Genomic DNA, 12,272 nt, shown 5'->3' on the forward strand with positions numbered 1-12,272 from the left:
ATAAGCCAATACATCCCAAGGGGAAAAATACCACAAGTAATGCAGTAAGATTAAGATCATTTGCTGAAACTGGAATTGTTCAAAAGATTATAATAAATCTCAAAGAAAATATAAGCTTGCAGTGTGTTACACTAACCAAGACAACTGTTTGAAAGTTTGAAGTTCATGTGCAGAGGTACACATGTCACTGTACTGGGGAGAGGAAATCTATTCTTTCAATTCTGGTGCAACCACACACACCTTTAACTTCCAAGCATTCTTACACCCCAAAGGTGAAGAAAAAAATTTAAGCAAGGAAACAGTTGTAAAGCTAACAAAATCCATTCACAAGCAAAGATTAGATGATCTGTGTGATGATTCAAGGTAAAGAAAACTGTCTACGATCATTTACAGGAATTTTACAAGAGGAAATTAGTAACAGAGGCTACAGAGCACTGCAAGAAAGCAAAATGACATTAACAATAGGAAAAGTTGACACACCTGCAACACTTCTTGACATTAGTATTCAGCTATAGAATACACACCCGTAGCTCTGCTATAACTTCAGCTTCTCCAGTAATAAACATTCTCCAGCCCTTGTTTTCCTTCAGTCTAACACTGGACCAACTGTGCAAACATCTACATATGAATGCATATGCTAAACTATGAACTCCATAAAAACGTGCATGTAAATCAAAGCAAAGTTACCAATTCTCTGATACTTCATTAATGTTAACAAATCTTAATTAAGGTTCTAGATCATCAAGCATTAGCAAAAAGCTCAGCAGCATGATTTTCAGAGAATGGCAGGTTAAACAAAGATTTGAAATGCTGAACCTGACTCCCTCTTACAGGCTTATGCTAAAATGACTGTGCCTTCTCCAAATATTTGCTAAAAAGCATTGACTGTCATGCAGTGATCAATCCCAGGAAACTCTCAGACATGGATTTAAGGCAACTCGCCAGTTTCTTGAACAGCTTTGCAATTTATTTCTTCAAATCAAGAAGTCAGAGAAACCGGCGCTCCTAACAGCTTTGGGAAGAACTCCAAGGTAGGGTTTTTGTTGTTGGTTTTTTTTTTAAGGCCACATGTCTTTTATGGCAACGCCTGAACTTTAAAACTAAAATGTCAGAATAGCTCTGAATGAGCACTGGTATTTAGAAAAAAAATCCAAAAAAACCCCCAAAACCACAACAGGGTTTGACACCAGAATTTAGAAAAGGCCTAGCTATTATTAGCGAAGATAATGTTTTATTTGGCCCAACCACTGGAAGATCTTATAAGAACTAAATGTCCTTGAATTTACTTTTGCAACTACACAGCTCAAAGTTAAATCAATTGCAGGCCAATTAAATCCCCCCCATCCCACACCCTTACTGCTTGCGCTTCATGAAAGCAACGCATTAAAGAAAGTACCAGTTCAGAACTACACACACTTTCCTTGGGGCAGGCAACTCTTTAATGACTGTAGGAATGGCTCTGCCTAGACTGGATTCTCATCTCCTCTTCACACACATTCACGCACACACTCCCCACCTCCTGACATTCAGCATCAGCAACTAACGTGCTGAAGTTTTGATTATCTTCTTCCCCACAGAAGAAATCTTGAGGGATGCTGCTCATTTAATGACTTACTGAACCATCTGCACATGAAAAACACTCTGAAGGAAAGTTATTTGGCTGCTGAATCAGACAATTGCTAAAGCATACCCTCAGCATATATATAAAATGCAAAACGTGCAGAATTTCCAAACAGCCAATGCCTGCCTAAAAATGAAATTAGGCAATGCATCCTTAAGCCCAGAATCTATAATAGTCAGAAATTCTGTGCAAGTGGTAGGATCCAAAACATAACTAAGCTCCTTTACTTAGAACAGCAAGGATGTACTCTCAGATTAATATCTTGAAGTTATACTTGCTTCAAAAAGAGCAACTTGGAGGTACAGAATAGGTTTTGGAGCCTTCGACTGCTTTGCTTAAAACCCTAATCCTCAATCCTCAAGTAAGAGCGAAAGTGGCAGAGTTGGAGGAAGATTTTCAGAATAAAGACACCAATTCTGTGAATTAAGCAGTAAGTGCATACTGCTAGCATCAGTACTTAGGTTAAATGGCAAATGCAATTCACAATCCAGTCCACTGAGAAGCAGACTATGAATCTCCCCAAGAGATAAATCTCCTGCGCTAACCACTGGCACACAGCTCAAACACAAACCCTTTCAAAAGAAAAAAACCAAAAACAAAGGAGCAAAAAGGTACTCCACGCTATGTTTCTTCAGCAAATTAGAAAAAACGTCTACTGAGCTGAAGCCCGGGGCTTTCTGTGTCATTCTAGGTGGTAGAAACTGGCTAGGTAAGAACTATTTTTTTGCACGTTTGGACTCCTCTAACCATGGAGAGGAGTGGAGGGATGAGAGATCGGCCTGAGGCATTTCAACATAGGTTAGCGTCCTTTTCCCCAGTTGGTACAGACCTCAACTGAAATGTGAAAATACCCCTCACTTCTTTAACAGGTGGGTGAAGAACTCCTGTATCTCTTGCTAAATTCTGGACAACCACACCCATGCGCACTTGCAAGCATCAATCCCTAACTTGGCGGCTCTTGCTACTAAGTGGCAAGCATCAAACGCCACCCTCACCTGATGCTTGGCCGTCTCCATACCCTCCAGAATTGTCGTCTTGAAGTCCTCCTGCTTGCCCTGTGGAAGGAAAGAGGAGAACTCAGGGACCTTACTCCATAAGTTAAACCATACTGGACATAAAGGCCCGGCAGTTGGCGGTTTAGGTATTAAATTTCACCAACTAACTAAACCCATTTTCTGAGAATCCCATCTTCTGGAACCTAGGTTCAGGGCACCAAACTCTGTGGTCTTCTAAAGTGTTATCCGTGTTACTGGAACGTTTTACATCCGACTTTATGGGAAATAGAGAAGTACACAATATGTAGCATTTCTGGTGGCTAAATACTTATGATCAACTTCATTAACGGCTAGGATTTGAATAATAAGATCACATTTCTTACTGCCAAGATCTGATGGATGGATACCATCAGATTCTACAGATCTCAAACCGTAAGAATTTGATAATCTTGCCCTTCGTACTACCGAGTCTCCCCATATGCAAGAGGATAGTTTGAACCATTCTGAAAAGCCTCCTTCTTTCGAGAGAGCCTATTCTTTTTTTTGCCATAAACCCTTCCTTGAAGCTTGATGACGGAACTTTTTTTAAAAGGGTCAGACCACTTATTTTGGCTTCAGCGCCCCTGATACACCAACAATGTTCTAACACACTAAGACCACCTTTGAAGCCAAGTACATGTCGATACCATTGATCAGTAATGTGATCAATACCCAGTGCTGAAAGACACTGGTCTTTCAACATATCCAGGGCTGGAAACATGAGGAAAGGCAAAGCACTCATCTGAAAGATCTGAAGAAGTCTCAAAATTGCCTTAGCCTGCATGTAAGTCCTGAACAGCAGCCTTGACAGGACTACAACACAACCAGGAACAAAGCACTTCCAGAACAGAGATGAGTACAGCTGTGATGTCTGCAGGAACAAAGCTAATATAGGTCACCTCACACACTGCTAGTCTTCACAGGAGATGCTAGCTCTGAGTTTAGCTCGTAAGCAATACTCCTCCACAGTCAGATGTTTGCCTAAAGTCTCGTCACCTCCAGAGAGCAGGAAGCTGTGGAATGCTACAGAGACGGCCGAGCACTGTTTGGCTAGCTGCTCCTGTGTAAAGGCTCCTTCAAACCAAGTGCTTCAATAGTCAGCAAACTGGGTGCTTTGTAAAGTCCAAACAAACCTCCACTGAAACAAACTGCTGAGGTCAAGGTAGCAAATGGAACAGGCACTTCCTAGAGCACAACTGCTCAGGGTGTCATATCTGCAAAGAGGTAAGAGTAAGGTCTAACCTGAGGCTGAACACACAATTGTTAAGATTACTCTTTAGAGTTTGGGATTGGGTGGACAATTTTGCCAGAATGTATTTTGAGGCTTTTAGGGGATACACTACTTAAAAGAATTTCATCTGAACTACAAATTTAACCCCTAAAGCAAGACACAGAAAGAGAACCAAATGTTTTCATACTTCAATAACCTGGATTAACATCTGGAATGCTGTAACATTACACATCTACAGATAAAATAAATTAGGAACTGAAACAAGAAAAGACATTTTCACTCAGCTACAGCAGAAGAGCAATAGTCAGTAGCTTTTTATAATCAGTCTACAGCAGGGAAGTTCAGAAACTCACAAGAGAGATTGTGACAAATAATCGCATTTTGACAGGCCTCAGAAGTCCCAAAGTAGGGATTCTATGAACTAACATACCTGCAATAGCAAGAGAAAATTCCTCACTTCACTTACACTGTAAGTACTTTATTTTGCTGGGAACATTACAAGACCTGCTTCCATTCAGGGAGAGACTAACACAACTCAATTTACATTCCAGCATAGGCCATTACTTTTCAGGAGAAGTTACACTTGTGTCTTCCATAAGTTAAGAAATTGAACCGATGCTGACGTCAGCCTGTGGCATTTATTATCCCTGAATTAGCATTGACAATGAGTAGAGGGGACAAAATTGCTCTCGGTTTACTTACAAAAAGAAATCAGTATTTTCCTCTTCTGTTAATAACAGTTAAACCATTTTCAGTGTTAGGTTAAAAAAAAGCATCACTATTACTGTTTGCTCAGACACAATTCTAAATGCTGCCCAGTCTGAGTACAGAAGTGTGGCAACAAGGCACGCTAGTGCAGATTGCCTCTCCTTCCCTGCAAGAAAGTCATGTTCCAGCTGCAAAGGAACAAAGCAGCAAGCAAACTGCTGATCCATGTTAACATCAAATTATTGCAACTGAACACAACATGTGCAGGAACAGAATCTGCTGAAAGGCTCAAGGCAACAGAATAATGGACCATGAGCTGAACAGCAATCAGGAAGAAGGTCTACAAAGGAGTCCACTTCATACAATCATCCACTGTCTTAAATAAAGAATAGTGGCACACGATTACCACCGAGTACTGAATTTAGTTAAGAAAACAGATAAGTCAGATGAAAGACAGAGACAAAGCACCACTAAGTTTGGCTATTCACTTGATGTTAACCTGGATCATATTCAGTCTCACACTTCCTTGGAAAACAGCAGCTAGAAACCTAAGATTACCACAAAGTAAGAATACTGACAAAAGTAAAAAGACACGAGCTGGTAAAGAAAATCTTCGGGAAGCTATAAAAATCCAATTTGGTGAGGGCAAACAAAAAAGATCCTTAGAAGAGAAAAATGAAAGAAACAATCTCCTGAATTTCAAAAGGGATATTGGCAAACAAGAACACAAATGTCATTCAGCACTGAAAGTGAGTTTGGAAGCTTTTTGCTCTCAGACAATATTTCTTAAGTAAAGAAGAGGAGAGATACTTTAAGGAAATTATCTTAATCATGAAATAATGTTATGCCTTTTAAAACTGCTCTGCAATAACATGGGAGTAAATCTTGCAAATCCAGACTATAACAATCTGCATAGCCAGAACATCTGGAATTCCCCACAGCTGAACACATTAATGGAACCTACCCCAAATAAGACCAGCATTTTGCTGTCACCTAAAGTGTGATACTTAATAACCTCCTTCTACTGTAAACTGCCTGTGAGGACAGACTAATGAAATACCAGCTACTGTCGCTATTACATTTTTAAGTTTGCACGATTTGGCTTTTCAACACAAAAGGTCATAACCTATAACACGACAGCTTTACACCTCTACTGCATTACCTATGTCTTTGCAGGCTTTAAACGTACAAAGGAAATCATTAAGGTCTGCAATGAGAATAAATTAATAGTAATCCACAAGCTAACTTTTTGTATTTTGTTAAATTTTCAATATGCAATCCTGCTCTAGTATTACTGTCCTATTTAGTATTTTTTATTGAACACTTATATTTTTGCTTCAAAAAAGTGACAGAGAGAGAAAACCTCCGTTATAAACATTGCTTCTATATACAGCAGACTCCATGCCTCTTCCTGCTAACGGTTATTTGAATTAAAAGTTTCAATGCACTCTAACTGCCAGCATAACATGACCTGATGCTCTTGACACCTGCATTAATAAAGACAAAGACAGAGAGATCCACCAAAGTATACAGTTTCAGAAGCCTTTAAAAATACAGCAAGACTAGCTACGGAACAACAACTGAAAATTTGTTGTCTTCCTACATCACTGCTTCATGCATATCACAGGATTTCTAGGAATGGAGAAAGGATATGATGACCTGAAATCTACTTATTTCTAGGCAGCTAGATATAGTCTGTTTTAAAATTGGTTGTATTTAAACGGCTAAACATAGGATAGCATTAGTCTATCACTATCTCCCACGTTTCTTCCTTCATGGGATAAAACACTGTACTTCACTGATTATGCTTCAAACTGATTTCAATAATCATTCTTAGAGACACAAAATGGCACCTGAGAAATATCAAAAGTGTATTAATATTAGCTTTCAAGGATTAAACCCAAAGTCTAAGCTAAATTAAACAGTAAACTTAAGATATTTGCTTAATTACACCTATTAAAATTCCATTTTTGATATATCAGTTACAGGGGGGAGGCATTTTTATCATTGCAAATATTTCAGTCGAGTGTATGAGCTATGGTATTCCTGTATCAAGCCAACAGCCGCAACTGAGGAGAGATTACAGGTGTGAATCCTAAGAGATAAAACACAATTGTGGCTTTTAATGTATTTTCTGAAACTGAAGGTAAGTATTCCCAAACTGATGTCAGTCCTATTGTCTACACTCTGAAACCTACCAGCCAAAAAGAAGCCAGTTAAGAGCAGTAGAACTGAAGACTAACAGTTATTCACATCAGTGATGAATCAACAAAAGTTAACCTACAAGATTTCAGCTATTGTCTAAAACCAACTAGCACACCCATCATATCATGAAACTTCTCTGACAGCTGAACTTTGCAAAAGCATGATTTTGCAGATAGTAGAGCGATACGTCAACACCAAACCTAACTAATGGTGGTAGCTGTAAACACAACAGAGGTAAAGAATGGATAGGGTACTGCTAATACTATAAATTTCAAAAGCTGCTTCCTGAACAAGACAGACCAAAAAACCTCCCAATGTAAACTGAAGCTTTACAACTCTGTTAAAGGCAATGAGGAAAGCACTGAAGTTTAAGGAAACAGTATCTAACCAGAACTTAAGATTAAAGTCATAGCTCGAAGCCACATGAATCACTGTAGATTAAACCTGTTCTCCTGCATAGCAACCTCCCCAGTAAATCTAACCCCTTTTCTCTCAGAGGAATAAGTGAACGTTAGTATACAAGTTAGTGTGGCAGCTAAGTGCCAAAGAGGGTATTGTGGTCAATAAGCTTCCAAAGACAAGTCAGTAAGGATCATGAAAATCTAGTATGAGAGGTTTGTCTTAGTTTGGAATTATATCATGCGTATTCCCATCTTTATCGGGCTGGCCTTCCGCATTTTCTCCCTCCTTCCACATATGGAGCCAGCAAAGAAAACACTGCAGAACAGTCACTCAAAACCAGACACAGGATTCATGGGGCTGCACCTGACCTGCTTAATTTCTGGCAATAAAACAGGTAAGCAGTGTGAGAGGAGAAGGTCTCTTTACTCACCAGATGGCTCCTCTGGCTCGCTTTCATTCTCTTCTTCTGCAGGAGCTGGTGGAGGTGGTGGTGGTAGTTTTTTCTCTTTCTCAGCTTTAGCATTTCTCTCTTCTTCAGAGTAATACTCATCTTCTGACAGGTTTGCAAGACTCTCATCCATCTCTCTATACTCCACCTGTAAAAAGCACAACAAAGGATAAACACACTGAAGATGTCTGTAAGTCTCACTACTAAAATGAACACTGCAAGCAACAAAATTGCTTACAGCTCAAAGAAATGGCCTGAGTTACCTTGTCCAGAGTCTTATTACAGCTGCCATGTTATAAAATCTTCAACAGCTTAACAAGTTCCATGTGTATGCAAGATTTCCTGAGGAAATCTCACCCGTGTCCTGTACAGAGACATATCTTGCACAGATAGTCTCCTGTTTACTGGATATCTTGCCCTGGTACAGAGGATCACATTTGCCTCCTCTCCAGGATAGTCACACTAGTGGCTCAACACAAGACCAAAATAAAACAACATGCAGCCAAGGGAAAAATAAAAAGAAAGCAGATAGTGTAACTCCTGCATTCTACAGGTCAGCTTCTACCATGAGATGACAAAAGCAACTCTACATTTCTCATCAAAAGAATGACAAATCTTTCACAGTCGAAGTTCAGTCATTAAGAAAGGGCATTAACGGGCATGATTCAAAGGAGCATTGGGAAACCCCTGTATAGGAAAGCCTAAATTCAGTAAAACACTAACACACTCCACGATCTGCTATCTTTCAAATATTTACATTCCAACCTGTCCAGCACATTTAGTTTTTCACACTGTTGAGCAAATGTTGCACCACCAGGACATTTTGTGAACTCCCACTATGAAGCAAGTTACAATGATCCCACACCATCATAAGATTAGTATCACAGGTATTTGAAACGAACACAAACCAGTCCTGCTCTAAGGCCCTCTGAAGTCTCCAACCCTCCTTGAGCTCACCAACTTTCAGACAACAATCAAGTCCAATAAAAAACTAAGCTTTTCCCTAGGTTTATTTTTAACCTGGATACCCTCCCCAACGGAGTTCACACCACAAACATTCGCAGTAAGGCGACTTTGTGCTAGTCTGAAGTGATCACCGGGACATACCGTGTTAAAAGAGATTAATGCCCTTAGCAAATGAGTATTGTCAATGCGGAGAAACATCACCAAAATACAACCCAGAGACAGCGCACTAATTCCCACTTGTTAACAGACCACTATAAAGCAAGTAAAACCCAGGTATGCTGCCTCAGAAGATCATAGAATGGTTTTGGTTGGAAGGGACCTTTAAAGACCATCTAGTCCAACCCCCCTTCCATGGGCAGGGACACCTTCCACTAGACCAGGTTGCTCAAAGCCCCATCCAACCTGACCTTGAACACTTCCAGTGATGGGGCATTCACAACTTCTCTGGGCAAGCTGTTCCAGTGCCTCACTACCCTCATCGTAAAAAAATTTCTTCCGTATGTCCAATATACATCCACCCTCTTTCAGTTTAAAAGATGCACTGGACTGACCTACCCAACAGTTCCTATATGCAAAGGACTAGTCCATCTATCACATCATGTAAGAGCTCTGAAGAGCAAGACATTCAATGCCACAGGTACAGTACAACAGAGTTCCTAAAAGTAATTTCAGCTTCTGTATCAAACACACCCAGCAATGGGCACAGCCAAAATATTAGAAGTCTTCTGCAACAACGTTTCCAAGAAAAAAATTTCATACAAAAAAAGAAAAAGGTAATGTTCTAAGATGTTCAGAATAACATATGAGAATTACATACCACAGGCCCAAATTACTAGAAACTATTTATGGCGTTTAGATTTCATTGCTAAATCTCACCCTTAACACAGCATTGGCTCCTCTCTAATGCCAACTGAGGGAAGCTGAACAAGAGTGGACTGAGTGTGACCATCACCTTATAACCTTGCAATGCCAGCATCATTCCGTGCACATAAGCCTCAAGAGACGCTGCATTCATATACCCCTTGTAACAACATGAATGTGCTCGTGAAAATGTAAGATCATAAGAACTCAGACGCAATGCTAGGGCATTTTTGGATTTTTTTTTTCTTTTACTGCTTGCTATCTGACCAGGAAGCCCTACAAAGTTCCGAGGACTGTTGCAGACCGCTCTCCTTTGTGAAAGTGCACGAGTTCTCCCCAGACCTTACGATGGTGAGCTGTGACAATACGAGACCTTAATCCGCATCAGCTTCCTGCATGTCTGCGTTTTTATCCTGGAGAAGGACTCGCCTCCCCGGGGCAGCACCCGCACCCCACACACCAGCGCCGGCCGGTAAAGCCCGATCAGGCCGGGGAGTCCGCTCAGCCCAGGCAGGGAGCGGTCCTGGGGGCACCCGGCCTGCCGCCCGCCTCCCCAGCCCCTTCCAGGGAGCCGTCCCGGGCGGCGCGAGTTGCCCCGAGCAGGGGCGGGGCCCGGCAGCCCGAAGGCCGCAGCACGTCCCGCCCGAGGCCGCGGCGCCCGCCAGACCCTCACTCCGGCCGCGGCTCCAGGCCAGCGGGGTTCGGCGAGGCCGGGCCCGTAGCCCGAGCTCCCCCACACCTACTTTGGCCCGCTTGCGGCGGCTGGTCCTGCGACCCTCGGGGGTCTCGGCGATGCCAGTGGTTTCGGCGCCGGGCGCAGGGGCGGCACCGGCGGTCGGCGGCTCGGACAGGCCGCCCGGGGGCGAGGCCCGCGGCGGCTCCTTCTTGCGGGGAGTCCGCTCCACAGCCCCGCCGCTCTCGGCAGAGGAGCCCAGGGCCCCTGCGGCGGCGGGCGGAGGCACCGGCGCCTCAGGCCCGCCCTCGCCGCCCGCCGCCGCCTCCGCGGCCTTCTTTCCCCCCGACAGCATCGCCCCGGCCGCGCCGCGCCGCCCCGCACAAAGGAGGCCGCGAGCGGGCTGCCAGCACCGCCTCCTGACGTCACCTCCGGGCCGCGGCGCGCGCGCACTGGGGCCCTCGTGCCGGCCGCAGCCGCGCGTGCGCAGGCGGTCCGGGGCCGCCTCTGCCAAGGGCGGGAGCCGTGGTCGCGCTCGCCGGCCACGCGGACACGGGACAACAGCGCGCGGTCCCGCGTGGCAGCAAGAGGCGCTCCAGCCCGGCAGGAAGCAGGAGATCGCCCGCAGAAGAGCGGCTCAGCCGGCGAAGAAGCTGAAGCAGAACACCGACGGTGAGACCACCTCAGACCCGCATGTCCTGGGATCGTGGCAGGACTCCCAAAGGTGCAGGCCATGAGAACCACAGCTCAGTCTCGCTGCCCGTGGTGCCTGCGTGCTGTAGCCCTCGCTGTTCCTACAGGCATAATAGTTACCTTGAGTTCACAAAATACTATTTTTACCTCAGGCATATTCCAGGGGAGGCCCCGGTTACTCGCCTGGCCTCACAGAGCTCGTTGTCAGGTCTGTGTCCTGCAAGCCTCCCAAGTGCCTCCATTAGATCCCTTCAGCAAGCTGAAACAATGCATGGCAGTTCACTTTCATGCCATCAGACAAATTTACCTATGCATGCATCTCTTCGACAGTCTCCCTGCCTACACAACTGATCCAGATACCAAGTGGCAGGACTTGTTAGCAACTGAGAAAAGTGAGAAGCCCTGTGGCCATAGCAGTCCTGTGTGGACATAAGTATGTCCACAGCACGACTCATGGAGTCCCTCAAAATGTGCCAAGACTAGTGAAAGGGAAGCATTTGTGCCTATTTCCATAAAGCACTGCAATTTTAGTCCTCCTGTCTCCTTCCGAGCTGGACTTTGCTTCGCTGTATTCTCTCTCAAGCTTCTACTTACACCACCAGAAAAAGCTGGTGAGGCAGAGAATGGGAAGTTGGGAGCTACCAGCCTTTGTGCAGGATGCTGCTAAACAGTGCCTACCAGCCCACAGATGCCTGTGTGGAGCATACTGCCAGAGATGTTCTGCTCTGGGTTCCCTTGCCTTGAATAGTTGAACATTATTAGCTAAAGGTAACAGAAAACAAAAGCCCACTCCTGCTAATTTTCTTGTCCCTCTCCTCAAAATTAGTCATTAATCAGAAGGGATGTATGGTTGATCCTTGTAGACGTACCTTGTCATCAAGCTGGTTTATATTGCCTGGTTGTGTGGCTGTGTAGACACTGTAGGAGGATCTGGATACCCAGGAAGGCAGCAGCTGCACAGAACAGTTTAGGTGTGATTTTGACCATTCTCAGGAACGCAGGAAGCAACTAGAGGCTGAAGAAGGTCTGCAACGTGTAGCTGATGCATTTCAGATGTCTGCACAGTAGCATGTGGACAGGCAGAAGGTCAACAGCACACACCGACAAACAATGCCAGTGCTGAGAAGCGACTGGAGCAGACTGGAACCAACTCTGAACCCTTGTTCAGAGGAGTTAGATGACAAAATCCAGCTGGGAGAACTGCAGAGATCAACTTCAAACTGTGACAGGGAAGAAAAGGAAGCAACAGGCAATTGCCATAACAACACTATCTTCGCCTGTAAGCCTAAGTATTTCATGCTTCCATAGCAACTGGCATTTCCTTCATTATCCCACTTTACTCTCTTTTTATTTGTGTTTAGCCAAATTTCTGAAATAGCCACAAAATTCATTTTTCAGTGTAAGTTTTACCTAATGGGCGAGACAAATGG

The 12,272-nt window shown here is 43.8% G+C and overlaps 1 protein-coding gene across 1 annotated transcript in view; it reads right to left on the reverse strand.

The window, feature by feature from the left end:
• Positions 1–10,510, reverse strand: part of KDM1A (lysine demethylase 1A) — a 48,662-nt gene extending 38,152 nt beyond the window's left edge. The window contains exons 1-3 of the mRNA XM_059830763.1: positions 10,220–10,510; positions 7,632–7,797; positions 2,617–2,676 (exon numbers count right to left, since the gene is read on the reverse strand). Coding sequence (XP_059686746.1) covers positions 2,617–2,676; positions 7,632–7,797; positions 10,220–10,504 — 511 coding nt within the window. The 5' untranslated portion in view covers positions 10,505–10,510. The remainder of the gene's footprint in view (positions 1–2,616; positions 2,677–7,631; positions 7,798–10,219) is intronic.
• Positions 10,511–12,272: the final 1,762 nt, after the last annotated feature.

This window comes from Gavia stellata, chromosome 29 (genome assembly GCF_030936135.1).
Source record: "Gavia stellata isolate bGavSte3 chromosome 29, bGavSte3.hap2, whole genome shotgun sequence".
In the NCBI taxonomy this organism is placed as follows: Eukaryota; Metazoa; Chordata; class Aves; order Gaviiformes; family Gaviidae; genus Gavia; species Gavia stellata.